The 17,067-nt window shown below is 37.4% G+C and overlaps 1 protein-coding gene across 7 annotated transcripts in view; it reads right to left on the bottom strand.

Annotated features, from left to right (window-relative positions):
- Window positions 1–17,067, bottom strand: part of LOC150088264 (ralBP1-associated Eps domain-containing protein 1-like) — a 791,977-nt gene that overhangs the window by 100,044 nt on the left and 674,866 nt on the right. For all 7 annotated transcript variants that reach the window (XM_090369416.1, XM_090369413.1, XM_090369418.1 and 4 more), the window contains 2 exons: window positions 14,998–15,059; window positions 10,418–10,552 (listed from right to left, as the gene is read on the bottom strand). In XM_090369416.1, the coding sequence (XP_090225542.1) occupies window positions 10,418–10,552; window positions 14,998–15,059 (197 nt within the window). The remainder of the gene's footprint in view (window positions 1–10,417; window positions 10,553–14,997; window positions 15,060–17,067) is intronic.

Genomic DNA, 17,067 nt, shown 5'->3' with positions numbered 1-17,067 from the left:
TTGCATGTCAAAATTCTGCAATGTGGTCCTGACAACAAATGGAACTGAAACTTCTCAGGAGTCTTTGCAAAAATGATCTAGTTTTAAGAAAATGAAGTTAAGATTTTATGATGTCAATTCCAGTAACAGAGAGCAGATGCAAAAACAGAATTATACTGAAATACAGTAAATAACATAAAACACACATGACATATTGCTATGAATTCCAGAAATTAAATTTATTAAAAAAATTAAATGCCCATTGATTTGCAGGGTACTGCTTATAACTTTAGTTAGTAGGGAGGTTGCATATGTCTGTTTAGAGTCAAAAGTATTACACAATTGAATATAACAAGGCACTTTTATTTCGTGGAATGGCATACTTATGCAGCAAGAGAAATTGTGTTAACATAATTACAAAGAGTGCTTAAGGGTAGAATTAAGATTTGGAGGTGTGACTGTTGACTTTAACCATTAGAGGTTGGATTTTTCTCAAGAAAACATTCAAAGATTGTGAGTTTTTTTTTTATTCTACTTTCTAAAACCTGTGTGCCTGTGCCCAACCTTAATAACATTTTTATAGTCCAAATTAACCAAACTAAAAAAAAAAACAAAAAAAAAAACAGAAAATCAAATTACCCATGCATACCACAGGATTCTTGAATACTAAAATGGGTGTGTTTAAATTTTTAACCTCCATCTTGAAGCAAGATGGCCACCACTTGACATAAGCACCACCAATTTAGAATTCATGTCAATCCCAAATAAAATTACAGTACTATCTGGGGAATGGGTACTTCTGTTTCGAACTGTCATCTTTAAACAAGGTTGCCAGTGAAATTATAAGAATTTGTTTGTTTGTTTGTTTGGATTTTTTTTGGCGCATTAGCAACTACGGCTATAATGCGCCAAGACTAGGTAATATTTAAAAATTTTAAATTCTTGGTGACCTAATTAGTAAGGCCACCATGTCCAGATATATAATAACAAAGATATAAAAAATAAATCAATAAAGACGTACCAATAGCATAAATTAAATACAATTAAAAACTTTTATTAATTTAAAATAGCTAAAAACAGCAGACACGTTGTCATTGTCGGATAAAATCTGACTGAGTGTATACGGCTCAGTCAGATGGTTAAAAGTGGTAAAACGGATATTGCTAAAATCTGGACAGTCAATTAAAAGGTGTCTAATCGTTAAAATTGTGCCACATGACACACACATAGGAGGGTCATCAGCCCTCAGCAAAAACGAATGGGTTAAATGACTGTGTCCTATGCGAGTCCGGGCAAGAACAACTTCCTCCTTACGATTCCTGCGCAGACTAGACTGCCACGGTTCAATTACAGGCTTTATACGATATAATTTATTCGCAGTCTGTCTATTCCACGAATCCTGCCATTGGGAATATATCTTCTCGTGTATTATTTGCCTGTAGTCTGTATAGGGGACTGAAAGGCAGGGGTTATTATTGGGAATTGCTGATTTGGCTGCGGCGTCAGCCAAATCATTTCCCCTAATCCCAATATGGCTGGGAATTCAGCAGAAGCGTATATCATATTCACGTCCATGGAGGAAGTGAATCTTCTGCTGAATACTAGACAGAACTGGATGAGGATTATATCTCACAGATATTAAAGCCTGTAACACGCTGAGAGAGTCGGAATATAAAATGAACCGTTGGTATTGGCATTCACTAATGTGATCCAAGGCTAACTCAATAGCGTGCAGCTCTGCAGTAAATATGCTGCATTCAGAGGGAATCTGCTCCGATATAGAGCTGTCTGTAAAGACAGCAGCAGATCCCACATATGAGTCTGACTTCGAACCATCTGTGTAGACTGGCGCAAAGTCGGAATATTCAGTTCGGTGTGCTGAATGAAGCTGCAGGTAGACAGATGATGGAGTGTCCGACTTTCCCCAATTACTAAGAGACAAGTCACATTTCGGGACACGAGCTTGCCAGGGTGGAAAGGGTTGTTTTGGTGTTTCGGCAACCTTGTCTACCTTGATATTAATTTCTTTGAGTAGCTCTTGGAGATGAATACCAAAAGGACGATTGGCAGTCTTACGGGTATTATATAAATTTTCCCATCGTGGTTCAAAAACGAAGGGCCACATAGGATGGTCTGGCAGGGATTTCAGTTTTAAAGCGTACTTTAAAGACAACTGCTTACGTTGAAGCGATATCGGTGGTTCGTATGCTTCGACGTATAAGCTCTGGACAGGAGATGTGCGATATGTTCCAGTAGCGATACGTAGGGCTTGATGATGGACGGGGTCCAGCCATCGAAGGGCACTGTCTCTGGCTGAGGAATATACCTGGGACCCATAATCTAATTTGGATCGCACAAGTGCACGGTAAAGCTGTAGAAGGGTGCATCGGTCTGCACCCCAAGATAAAGAGGAAAGCGAGCAGAGCATATTAAGCCCACGTGTGCACTTTGTGCGGAGTTGACGAATATGATCCAAAAAGGTCAGTTTTTTATCGAATATGAGTCCCAAGAATTTTGTGTTCGCTGCTACTGGAATAGCATTTTGTCCGAGCCTTAATTCAGGTTCAGGATGAAGATTACGCTTGCGACAAAAGTGTACGCAAACGGTCTTCTCCGGCGAGAACCTGAAGCCATTAGCAAGTGCCCAGGAATTCAGACTATCAATGGCTTTTTGCAGTTGTCTTTCAATAACCCTCATGTTGCACGACTGACAAAAAATGCTAAAGTCATCAACATAGAGGGCACTGTTTACAGTTGGAGGAAGTTGTTCTGTGATGGAATTTATTTTGATGGCAAAAAGTGTGACACTTAATACTGATCCTTGTGGTACTCCCTCCTCTTGACTAAAGGAGCGAGAGAGTGAGGATCCCACACGAACTTGGAAAGTTCGATTGGCTAAAAGTTTTGAATAAAAAAGGGGAGATGCCCCCTAAGGCCTAGGCTATGTAAATCTTTTAAAATGCCAAATCTCCAAGTTGTGTCATACGCTTTTTCCATGTCAAAGAACACCGACACCAAGTGTTCGCGTTTTAGGAAAGCATCCCGGATGGATGTTTCCAGTCTAATAAGATGGTCCAAAGTGGACCGGTTCCTTCGGAAGCCGCACTGGATGTTGGAGAGAAGGTTTGATTCTAAGTACCATATTAAACGAGAATTAACCATTCTCTCCAGGATTTTGCACAGACAGCTAGTCAGAGCAATAGGACGATAATTGGTGGTGACTTTTGGATCCTTTCCTGGCTTAGGAAAGGCAAGAACGATTGCCTTTCGCCAGGAGTCCGGAAACTGCCCTTCAGTAAAGATTCTGTTATACAGAAGGAGCAGACAATCCATAGATTTTGGTGAAAGATGTTTAATCATTTCTTAATGGATGCCATCTGGTCCAACGGCACTTGCTTTGGAAAGAGCAAGGGCTCTTTTCAGTTCCTGAATAGTGAAATCCCCGTTGTAGGGATAAATGCCCTTAGATTTAAAGTTAAGTGCCTGTTTTTCGATTTTATATTTCAGGACCAGGAACTCTGGGGAATACGAAGATGTTGCAGAGATGTTAGAGAATGTTCCCCCAAGAGAATTGGCTATTGCAGTTGGATCTGCTATAGCGCATCCATTATAATCTAGGATTGAAGAAGGGTGGGATGTATATTTTCCCTTCATTTTCCGGATTTTATCCCAGACTACCTTAGAGTTGGTAGACTGGTTAATAGATGATGTAAAACGGATCCACGATTCCTTTTGACTCTGACGGCGGATATATCGTGCTTTGGCTCGTGCACGTTTAAAGGCTATAAGGTTGGTCGTGGTAGGATATCGGCGGAATATCCCCCACGCTTTGTTTTGAGCCTTTTTGGCTGCTGTGCATTGTGAATTCCACCAAGGTTTGGGAAATGGTGGAAACCGGGCAGATGTTTTTGGAACAGCAGCTGCTTGGACAATATTTTCTGTGATGTACTTAACTGCATCATTGATAGGCTCCTGACTGACTGAGCTAAGATCAAAATTTGCCTGATGTTGGAAGGCAGTCCAGTCAGCCTGATCAATCTTCCACCGTGGTAACCTGAAGGGAAGACATGGTCTCTCACTGTGTAACGAGGTTACCACAGGGAAGTGATCACTTCCGTATGGATTCTCCTCCACTTCCCAAGTGAGTGAAAGGAGTAGAGAAGGGGAGAAGATAGAGAGATCAATGGCAGAAAAAGTACGGGTAGGCATGTGGAAGAAGGTGTTTGTTCCAGTATTTAGAAGGGAAAGGTCATTGTCATTGAGCATACGCTCTATGACTCGTCCCCTTCCGTTGATGTTAGCACTACCCCACAGGGTGTTATGTCCATTCATATCCCCGAGAAGTAAGTAAGGGGGAGGCAACTGCGTTAGAAGATCATCAAGGTCTTCCTGGGAGATGTCAGTCCCAGGTGGCAAATAGATAGAGCAGACCGTTAATAAAAATCCCACCGCAAGGCGAATTGCAACAGCTTCTATGCTAGTTGTAATTAGCAAGGGCTGCACTGGGGTCTGGTTACCCACAAGGATAGCTACTCCCCCATGGGCAGAGCCATCCGCAATTCTATCCTTTCGAAAAATTGTGATGTTGTGCATGGTGGGATCATCATTTGCCTTTAGATATGTCTCCTGCAAGCAAAAGCAAACTGGCTCGTGCTTTTGCAGGAGAGCCTTGATGTCATCAATATTTCGCCGGAATCCACGACAATTCCATTGTAGGAATTTAGCCATTATTTTGGCTTGGTGAGTCCATCAGGCGGCTTCCGAGTTGCTGAGGGCTTACTTTTATCAGTCTTGGGTTTATCTTTTTTGGGGAAGAATGGACGCTGTCCCGTGTCCATTTCTTTCTCCGCAAAGAGTTCCAAGACTGAATCTTCAGGTACCTCCTTCTGCTCGACATCCATGTTTTCTTGGGTTCTAGGGGAGACTTCCCCTTTCTTATTCTTTTCTTTCACAATTTTCTTTGTTGCTTGTGGAGCATTAGGAGGTACCGATATAGGAGTGGCAGCTGATTGGTTTTTCTATGCAGGTTTTTGAGAACTTAGGAGATAACGTGTGATGGGAGTGAAAGACTCCTTTGGAGGAATGGTCATGTCCGTCTGAGTTCCGACGGAACATCTCCCTGCTACCTTCTGGTCGTAGGTAGGTCTGTTGATATTCAGGGGTTTCACCGATTTCCTTGCCTCCTGGTATGATATATTTAGCTCTGCCTTCAGCCGTTGGATTTCTTTTTCTTCTTTCCACCTCTGGCATGCCCGTGAGTAGGCTGGGTGTTCGCCTTCACAGTTAATACAGGTGGGTTTTGCGGCTGAACATGCTGTTGTTTCGTGGTCCTTTGCACCGCATCGAGCGCATGCAAGGACTCCATGGCAGGCCATTTGAGAATGTCCATACTTCTGACATTTAAAACACCGTAAAGGGTTCGGAACGTATGGACGCACTGAACAGTTGATGTATCCAGCTTTAATCTCATCAGGAGGTTTAGGAGAGTTAAAAGTCAGGATAACGCTCCTGGTTTTAACAATTTTTCCATCCCTTCGCGCAGTAATTCTCTTGACGGCAATGACTCCCTGTGGTTTTAATTCGGAGCAGATTTCCTCCTCGGTTACGTCGAGAAGGTCCCACTCTGAAATGACACCTCTCGATGAATTGAGTGTTCTGTGTGGTGTCACTGTTATAGGGATTCCTCCGATTGATGTTGTTCGGAGTAGATGTTCAGATTGCCTGTCATTTTTAGTTTCAATTAAAAGGTCTCCAAAACGAAGCCTCTTAACCGATTTGGGTGAACCTGCTAACCCGTCTAACCCTTTTTGAATAAAAAAGGGCGACATTTTACCAATCAGTGTTTCATTGGTAGAATGCATGATTAAGAACCTTGGGAGAGGCCCTGATGGTAATTCGGTTCGCTGCCTCTTTTTAGCAATAATGCTATCTGCCTCTCTGTCTAAATTTTCAGATAGGGACTGGGTTGGGGCCCCTGAAAGATTAAGTTTATCAGGATTCATATAGTTTTTTAAATTGTTCAGTGCCCGGGCTCCCCACCCACCATGGAGCCCAAAGGGACGCCCACTACCCGGCATGCAATAAATGCGCTCGGGAGTGGAATGCCAGGGCTACCCAGACACTATACCCGCACCACCGCCAGCCTGAATCCTGTCCCTCGGACCATGAGGGACAGGATTCAGGGCGTGGTATTGACACGGTTGACCCTCGCAGGCGAGCCTACTAGCCGATTGATCCTAGCTGGGCCTTCCAGGACCACCCGTCTTGTCGAAGCAGGGGCCAAAGTGGTGTATTGAAGCTGGGCCCCCTCAACCACCAGGATCCCCCTTTCCGAATTTCCACGGGTTGCAGCGCACGGCAAACACGCCGGATTCCATTGATGTAAGCCTGGAACCTGGGCTGTGGGCGTTGGATCCCAGTGATGCTAGTCTGGAAGTCCAGCAGCGTCACTGGGAGGTCCCCTCACCACGTACAGGTGCCCACGTCGAGGGGAAATTATAAGAATAACACATGTCTGTTTGGAACTCTTTTGATTACAATCTGATTGAGTGCCTCCACAATATATGATCTCATATTGTGGAGGCACTCTACCACTTCTCTAAATTAAATGTACTGTAATTGTTGTTATTACGGTTTAATGGTGCAAGGGCTGCAGTGGCCATATTGCACCTGTTCATTATATACTGCTAGAAACTTTCTCTGTTGTAGAGTATATTGATTATTTAAAGTGGTTGCCACAACCAAGACTCGAGTTGTAATCTTATTTGGGATCTCATCAGTGGGAAGGTAGGTGATGTGAAGACTTGAACAATCAGTGATGGGAAATATGGGAAGAGCTTCTTCTGAGTGACCTAGATAGACTTCAGGGATGGTCAGGAAAGTGGCAACTATGCTTTAATTCAGCAAAATGCAAGACCTTACACCTGGGGAATAGTAACGCCAAAATAACTTATACACTTGGTAGAGTTGAACTAAAGTCAGTAGTGGAAGAAAGGGACTTGGGAGTTATGATACAGTCAGATATGAAGTTCTCTGAGCATTGTAAACAGGTTGTAAGAAAGAACCATGGTATCCTAGCGATGAATTATTGAATGTTTGTTAGTAGAGATAAGGATGTCATAATCCCATTATATACGGCTATTGTTAGACAACACTTGGAGAGTACTGTGTTCAAGCATGGAGACTGCATCTAAAAAAAAAACATTGAGCTTCTCAAAATGGTCCAAAGATGGGTGACTTGTGGTGAGATCAGCAAAAGGGTGACCATATGAGGAAAGACTTTGAATATCTAGGTTGCACAACTTGGAAACTAGGCACCTTACAGGAGACTTGATTGAGGCGCTTAAAGCTCTGAGAAACAAAAGTAAAATGAATGAGGATGAAATTTTCAGTTATAAATAATTCTAGAACTAGGGGCCATAAATTCAAGTTATGGGGGGAGAAGTTTAGACTGGATTGCAGAAAGTTTTATTTTAGCCAGCGAGTTATAAATTACTGGAATAAGTTACCTACATGGGCGGTTGAGGCTGACAGTTTTGGGAAATTCAAAGATCAGCTGGATACCTGCCAGAGGACGGAAATGCATAGGTTGCCTATTTCCTTTTCTTTTATTATTTTTTTATTTAATTTTAATTATTATTTTACTCTTTTGTTTTTTTTCTTTTCTTTTTTTTTTTTAAGCTGGTGCAGCATAAGCCTTAGGCTTCCTTGCACTATTTGGCCATTATTAATATCTACGATATGAGAGATGCAAGAAGGGACTAAATAAAATAAAGTTAAATGAGCATATGGCATATGCTACAAGAGCTTTTTAACATCATTATATGTAGTATTTCATAGCATAAGGCTTTTCTCACAAGTTTATTTGACTTCATTCAATTTACTGAAAATTCTCACAACTCATATATTGTGGATATTTTCTGTCATGGGTTGCTCAGGTCTTCACATCACTTATCAATGGCATCCTCAAAATAGTATAGAAGCTCGAGTAGGGGTAGTGACAAACACTTAAATAATTAAACAGTAGAATAAGTCTCTACTGGAGTAGTGAGTTTTATTTAGAATAGTGCAATACCAAGGTACCACGTGTATGCTTCCATGATATGACAACAATGCATTAAGTAGCACACCTAGATTACTCAATGCCGTGAATGAGGCTATGCTCTTTGTGTACAATGATGGTATATAGCTTTCGTAGCATAAGGCTTTTGCCATAAAGTCATTTGATTTTATATCTTAAACATCAACTTACTTAACATTTTTCTGTCTGGATTGTCTGTTAGATATCAACTGATTACCACTACCTTCAAGAGAGAGATACTGTAGCAGACTGTATATCTTCAAAAATGTTGAATCAAAGTTTTGTTTATAACAATGACACTGCTCTTCATACTTGGCTGTCAAGAGCATTTTCAAAACTGCACCAGAATGAGATCTGAATTCATTTTTTTTTTCGTTTGGCTGAATATTCTCTGGTACTCTGGTAAAATGCCAAGAGTGACATAGAATAACTTGTTATAGTTCATGCTTCCATGTACACTTGTCAATTCTCTGACCAAGTATGTATGCCAATGCTTTCTTTGATGATAGATGTGGTAAGTTTTCTCATTGAAATTTACAGAGGTGATCTGCAAAATATCTATTTCTTTACCTTCCATGATCAGAAATACTGAACGGATTTTTTTTTTTTTTTAATTCATTTCTTTCAATTTGGTTAAAAAAACTCGGGAAAAAGTTTTTGAATAGTATTATTGGATGGGATAATGAATCAGTTCTACAAATACATTATCATTAAATTAAAGTTAAATAATATTTAACTTAACATTTCTGATAGTCCAGTTTGGGCACTTGCTATGTATGAATTCTGTTCGGAGCTAACAGCCTTTTGACTGCCATAAGGAAACACATTTTGGTCTTATCAATTTTTGATAGAGAGCCAGCTGGCTGTCAAACAAATCTGGCAATCTACCAAATTTATTCTTAAAGGCATAGTGTCTGCTATGGGTATATTAAATATTTGAAGTTGCAGCTTCACTGGATTGTGCTGGCATACAAATCACCTTGACAATAAAATGTGTAAACTTGCAATAATACTTTTTTTTTTTTTACTGTATGTATAAAACAGGTGACAGTAAAGTTTTACTGTTTCAGCTGTTTTGATATTTAACGTCTTTTATAATTGTGATTGACAAGGAAGATGGCTTTATTGATAATGAAAGGCAGTGAAGTTAGAAGTTGAAAATGTACAATTTATTTTCTTTGAAAATAAATCGTTTTCAGTCAAAAATACACATTTTTCATCATAAATCTGGAGAGATGGCTGCTATAAGCGTCCCATGGCAAATCTTCCTTTTAATGGAAGTCTCAAATAATCAGGATATGTTACTGATTTAACTGCACAGCACTTGGTGGGTTTACTACATAGCCTGCTACTAGTACTGCTAAAAATAAATAAAGGTAGGTGAGGGGGGAAGTATGACAATAAAAACTTTCATAACATACATTTCATAATGCTTTGTTTCACTGCAGGTGCTTGTTCAGTTCAGTTTTTATTTTCCCACTCCCAGTAAGCATGAATAGTAAAATTATATTACAATAAAAAGAAAATTCTTTCATTATGGAAAGGAAATTCTTCTCATATTGTAATATAATTTTACTGTTCATGCTTAATGGAAAATAAAAACTGAGCTGAACAAGCAATTCAAATGAAACAAAGCATTACAGGACAAATACTTTTCAACCATTATGCTCAACAGAAATGGCCTGGCTGCAAATTAAACAGAGGTATACCAGTTATATTTTCTAGTGTACTGAAAAATGATAGAAATAATAAGACCTTTAAAAATTTAATGTGATCACTTTTTTTGCCCATTAATCTAGATGCTATTTCCACAAACAAAAATTCTAAAGAACTTTTGTTTATGGTCACATTTCTATACAAACATGCAGGCCTAAAATTCTTTTTTTTTTTTTTTTTTTATTTACTAAGAATGAATTTAGTTGTAATGTAGTGAAACTTAGTAGATTTTGTACTCTGTATTGCATCTATCCATTTTTAAGATTTCTGAACCCGAATAACATTCCTCAATAACCCAGACAATGCATCACCAAAATGCTGTGTTTTCTGGTCCAAGAGGACTTTGCAAATCATCTGGGGTTGATATCCATAAGATTAACGAAATTTTTCTGTCTAATATGAACTAATTTTTATATGAATGAAACAGATTATTTCATTAATATTGCATAGATATTCAATGTGTGAGAAATAAAATGCATTTTTACAAGTTTAGAGTGTATGTGTGCATCTAATCACATCAAGTACCAAATTAAATATTTTCTGTAATTTTAGATAAGGGGGGGAACCCCCTAATGGAAGTATATACCAGACTTCAACTAAAAATTAAATTCAGAATTTGTTTTTGAACAAATTATTCCAAACCTTTAACTGTGGGTGTGAAATACCAGAAGAACCAGAATCTTCAAAATGAGTAAAGTCAGCAAAGTCTACCTCATTACCATGGTTCCCATATGATTCATCTCCTTTCTGAGAACTAACTATCCTTTTAGGTGTAGCCTGAAAGAGATAACCAGTTTATTTAAAAATGCAAATAAAAGTTTTATAATTTTTAATATTGTTTTATATTAACTCGTTTACACCATGACAGCTCACCAATAAATTGCACAGTAACAAAGCTAGTTGCAAGGCCCAGTGCAACTATTTTTCTGTTACTCCTACCTATTTTGATCTTGCTAACTTATCAACTCGTTGCCCATCAGATATACAATATACATACTTTTGATAGTATGAACCAGAGCTGTAATGCTCAATATATTCTATGTTGATATCAATATTTGTAAAATAATTAGAGAAGTTTACCTCAATATAATACACAGAACACTTCTACATATTATATTGAGGTAAACTTCTCTTATTATTTTACAAATGATATACATGCATATTATTATTATTATTATTAGCCACATGGTGCAAGGAAGCCCGAGGCTTATGCTGCAACAGCCAAAAAAAATTTGAGTACCCTGAGAGAGAGAGAGAGAGAGAGAGAGAGAGAGAGAGAGAGAGAGAGAGAGAGAGAGAGAGAGAGAGAGAGAGAGAGAGAGAGAGAGAGAAGTAGGGGGAATCACCAAAAAGAGAAGAATGATGATATCCAGCTCAGGACCCTGGATGTGCCAAGCCCATATTCACCAGATGTGAGCCCCTGGTTATACGAGGTGAAAGCCAATATTTTCTGAACTGGGGCAATAAAATTAATTTACACTTATATTAGTTACATGTTGCCATACTCCCCTTTGAAGTCCCCTCCAAAGTTTATACATCAATCCCACTGCTTCCCCCACTGCTTGAAGCATCTCTGGAACTCTTATTTCATGATGCTGTCTAACACTTTCTGTGATTCAGCTTGAATCTCAGCAATATTTTTGAATCTTCATTCATTTAATCGGATTTTTATATTTATGTGAGAAATCTGTCAACACTACCTACATTATGCTAGTTTTGGTTAATTCCTTACTATAATATGAAAAATCTTTTGAAACCAGTAGTAAAAGTGAACTGCTCCTGGCTAGCTGAGGAAATCATGAATGGTGCTAAAAAAACACGTTTCATAATTAGTTTACAGTACTTTTTAACTAAACAAGCTACTTCTACAAGAATTTTAGTACAATAGAATGCTGATTATTTGAATTTCCAATTAACTGAATCACTGCAACCTTGGTCTGTGATGTAAGTCTACCCCTCCACTCACTGAGTCAGCCATGTAGTTGTTATTCCAGTCCATTCTAAGTCTGTTTCCAGCTGTCATCACAGTCATATGTCAGAGTTGTTTTGTCTGATTTTCAAACCCATTCTAATTTTCGTGGATGCTAAAAAATTTACAATGTGTTGTTCTGACAATGGCAGACAAAGTGAAAATAATTAATTTGTTAAAAAAAAACAAGGGGATCCGGTAAGAAAATCACCAAAAGATATGGTGTCGGGGTGGCCACAATTTCTAACATTAAAAAAAAATAGTATAGTGAGTCAGTTCATTTCTGTATTAGAAAGTGAAGATGACAGGTCTAGCAGAAAAACAATGAAAAAAGGCTGATAACGAAGTAGAAGAAGCAATATACAAAGAGTTTATGCAAAAAAAGATCAGCTGGACAGCCAATTTCAGGATCCATTTTATGTGAGAAAGCTCTAATGTTTAATAAAGAGTTAGGAGGCAATAGCAACCTTGACGCCAGCTCTGGATGGTTTTTATGTAATTTTAAATCTCAACATGGAATACAAGAGCTTGAAATACATGATAAGAAATTGTCTACTTACAAGGAAAATACTGAAGAGTTTAACAGATATTTATTTAAAGTATACCCAGTAAAATAAAATAAAATAAAATATTTCCAGAAGCTTCTGGAAATATTTTATTTTATTTTATTTTACTGGGTATACTTTAAATAAATATCTGTTAAACTATGGACCCCAGTACTCCAGGCCCATTTGTCACTACTGAAGAGTTCTTTGCTGAAATAGCCTCATTTATTGAAATTGAGAAGTATTACCTAACTTTATTTTAAAATGCTGATGAAATAGGTTTAAACTGGAAAGCACTGCCTCAAAAAAAACCTTAGCCTCAAAACATGAATCAACTGCTCCTGGCTACAAAACGAGTTTGTGCTAATTCAATTAGCAAAAACAGGTTAAATCTGCTTTAAACTGGCAAGTCAAACCAAGAGCTCTAAAGAATGTGAAAAATTTACCTGTGACATATGAATCAGATCAACAAATGGCTGACAGCTAATTTATTTGGGGAGTGGTAGCATAAGACATTTATTCCTGTAGTGAAAAAATACAGAAAATATTGGAAGTATCACTCACACCATCCCACCCTTGCAGTGAACTTTTGGAGTGTGAGGATGGAAAGTTTAAGTCATGTTCCTTCCTCCAAATGTAACACCTCTATTTCAATCTATGTATCAAGGGATTATTGAAACTAAAAAATCTGTAGAGGAAACAACTACTGAGAAGACTTTTACTGTGTGATTGTGATGAAAATGATGTGTTAAATTTTTATAAAATTTTAACTTGAAAGAGTGTGTTATGTACTTGCTGATTTGTGGAGCTCTATTAAAGCTGAAATATTGCACAAAGTCTGTGTTGAAGCTGTTTGGGGAAACTGCTGCAGTCACTGAAGAAACAGGTGGAACTAAACTCCCAGAAATAATTAACAATGTTCCTGGTTGTTTGAATTGTACAATCATAGAATGACAGAATGGATGTAAAGTGATGCAAACAATCATGGCTTCCAAATTTTGACAGATCAGCAAATTGTTGACAGTTTTCAAGAACAGGATAACTGTAGAGATAAGAAAGAAAAAGATGAACTGACTCCCTCTCAGGGTGAAGATGTAAACTGCCTTAAAATAGCAGTGAAGTGGTACTAAAAACAGGATGAATGAAATATTCCACAGCTTTTTACATTGAAATTCTTGCAAGACTTAGCAGCTAGGAAATGAGTTTCATCTGTTGAACAAATATTATTAGACTTTTCTAATAAAGTGTTTTGAAAATGTTAATTTATAAGTACTGTACATTTATTTATGGTTGAAGCATAAAAATTGAAAATATATCTTACTATACAGAAGAAGAGGTACAGAGGATTAATTAGACATATTTTATATCTATGTGGTAAATATTTAGGCTCTAAGATTAAAATAACAATTTAACGTTTAGCATGTTCGAAGAATACAGAAGACTATGCAACGGTTAATGCCATATGAAAGGAGTGTAAATTTGAAATACAGGAACGAATATTTTTAAATGTAAGAAATGCATTCATTGGGGGTTAAGACTATGCAAATCAGCATGTAAATATGTTTATGGTAAGGAAACATTGCATTCTTTGTGGTTTGGGAGAAAATTATTTAAAAATATATTCAACATAATTAATTAGAAATATTGGACATTAATTGGACATTGAAGAAGGAAGAAGAGGGATAATAGCATCATCTTATGAATAAATTCATTGACTGTGGATATAATAACTACTGGTGCGAATCTAATGAATAATATATATCCGTTTATATACATAGATGATCTCTGGAAACCAGGCAAAAGCCAGTTGTTATTGTTATTTGGTTTTTAGGAGCATTAGCAACTAAGGCCATATTGCTCCAGGATATGCGGTGGTCATTCCCTGACCTTTCCGCATCCTCCGTATTTGGTGGTGACGGGCTCGAACCCCGGTCTAATCAAGAAGAGTGTGCTACGCACTGCTGCTCCTTCCCACCTGGCTACGGAGTCGCCCTAAGCCAGTTGTAATCAGCCTTCTGTACTAAGTGGGGCTCTGTTGTAGTCACATTTCCTCTTCAAAGCATCTCATGGGATGCATGATGACTCTTCCTATGATTAAAGCCGGCCCCTTTCAAAATCGGCCATGTGGTAGGCAATGGCATACCACCATATTATCTGATGCCACAGAGACCATAACAAAACCAACTCCAAAAACTGTTGTTAAAGGAAGACCTGCAACTAGGTGGAAGGATGGGATCAGTGAACTTTTGGGCGCGATATTTTGTGATGCTGCTTGTATAGCATATGATCGATGCAGTTGGAGGATTTTGTTGGTGGCCACAACAGTTCCTCAGGGAACTATGTGACTGGAAGAAGAAGAAGAAGACATTTATTTAATAAGTTGTTTTTTGTTGATAAAAGTGTTTTTTTTTTAATCCAATTATCCACACCACCTTTGTCATGAATCAATTTGGATAATTGCTCTAATGCAGTAATGATAATATAGCTCATATATTAGCATGAAGTCCTCAGTCACTACTAAAAAATATTATTAAAAAAGTGATAGTACAAAATACTACAGGCAAAGCCAATTCAATTTTAATTTTACATCACACATCAAAGAGAATACTTGAAATGAACAGCATTAATGAGCACTCATACAGAACATTTAAAAACCACTTGCCACTTGTTAAAAGAACACTTATTCTAGATAGTGTTAAAATATTTACCGCACTAGGAGATATTCTTGGAGGAACTGCTGGTGGTACACCTAGGAAATGTGATGCTTTCCCTACAGAAACAAAAAAAAAAAAAAAAAAAATGTATGGATAATACAGAACTGTGGAATATTGAAAACAGTGCTTTTGTAAATCTTTGTTTGTTTATTATGTAATGTTTATTGTTTAATTATGTAATGAAATATTTACACAAAAGACTGTTTTCTTTTCATTGTATGAGGAAGTCTCTTATTTGACTTGCATAAATCTTGGTAAACATCATTAACCCTTTCATTAGCGAGTTTTGAGATGTGTGAGCTCACAGTAATGAGAGTTTCCCTAACTCCTACCAGCACAACAAACATATGCATTCTTATCCTAGTTGTTTTTGAAACATTTATTATTGTTTTGCAGAGTAAAGAGAATTATACTAAACCCAATATTCTCTCTGAACGGCCACCATACTGTGAGAAGCAAAATATGTAGTTTCAAATTTTGCATGCTATAGAGTGCGTAAAATTGAAAATAAATGTCGAAATAAACCTAGAAACAAGAGTAACTAATAGTATCAAAGATATAAAATATGCTTCTTTAAATTTGTTAATAATATTTATATACACAATAAGCAGAAATATACGCACATGTGCATGTTAGAAATTTTGTGCACTTAGTTTTTTAAACTAGAAAATGGAAAAGAATAAGAGAACGATGATTCTATTTTATGCCTAAAACATTTTTTTTCAAGTTTCAGCAAAATTAATATAAAGGTGTAAAAACATATAGCATGTTTAAAAATATTTAATATTTTCTTAAAACTTATAAAGTACATATAATAAGCACTGTACATACGAGGACTGGTAAAAAAGTAATGCCTTCTAATTTTTTGCTTTCAAATGTGGCCCCATAGACCATTTCATGTCACTGAGTGGTCACTAGAGGCCTCTAGTTTCACCACACTGTTTGTTTATAAGCTTTATGGTGCAAGGGCAACAAGGCTATAATGCGCCTAACTATGGTGATGTTAAATACATAGTTATATCTGTATAGATGTTATTCAAGTTTATGCTGCATTGTATAGTTTTATCTGTTTGAGGAATCTAAAAATTTTGGTAACATGTGGCATATCTGCTAGGACAGCGGTTACCAACTGGTGGCTCACAAACCCCTGGGGGTTCGTAAAAGTGTTCCATGGGGTTCGCACTAAAAATTCTGTAATAGCGTCTGCTTAGATTTACACAGGTATATTACTGTAAACTACCAAATATGACTAATAATAAACAATAAAGTAAAATAAAATTAAGTAAAAAGTAAAGAATGGCCAAAGAAAGAAACCACATCTCCCACAATTCCTTATAATTAGTTTACTATCTTAGAGTATATCATATTAAATGTTTTCCATATTTTTTTTTTCATTCTCAAGGACCATTGTTTTGTATAGGTACTTTTTTTTTTTAAACCTATAGTACTAAGTACCGTGCATGGGTTGAAGGTTGAAAAGATAAAAGAAGCTACTTGCTGACATTAGACTTGAATTTCTGTAGATTGTAATTTACAGGAAATATGTATGAAGGAAGGTTGTTCCAGACCACAGAAGTTGAATGAATAAATGAGGAAGAAGAAGTTGGTTCTGTGAGATTGAACTTGGACAGTAAAAGGATGTTCACTGGTTTTGGCACATGTTCAGACTGCTTTGAAAGAGAGAGTGAGAATTATAGAAGCCTTTTCTATAGATACTTGCCTGGGCACCATTCTTCTGAATGGTGCCCATGTAAGTATCTATAGAAAAGGCATGCAACAGAAACTGAAAGACATTGAGATAGACTCTGTTAGAGATGAGACATTAATTAACCTAACTGCCCTGTTTTGAATGGAATCTAGAAGCCTGAGAGGTTTCGGGAGCACCGCCCCAGATGTGGGAACAATATTCCATGGTAGGCCAGATTTGCAATTTCTACAGTCAACAACTGTTTGGAAGTAAAGTAATGGTGAGAGCGAAAGAGAAAACCCAGTTAATTAGATGCAGAGGAAGCAATATCTCTAATGTGCTTTATGCAAGAGAGATTAAAAGTCAAGGTAATCCCC

Source organism: Mastigoproctus giganteus, chromosome 3 (genome assembly GCF_048544385.1).
Source record: "Mastigoproctus giganteus isolate SK-2022 chromosome 3, ASM4854438v1, whole genome shotgun sequence".
NCBI lineage: Eukaryota > Metazoa > Arthropoda > Arachnida > Uropygi > Thelyphonidae > Mastigoproctus > Mastigoproctus giganteus.
The sequence above is the reverse complement of the archived record's forward strand: the minus strand, read 5'-3'. Positions and strand labels throughout refer to the sequence as shown.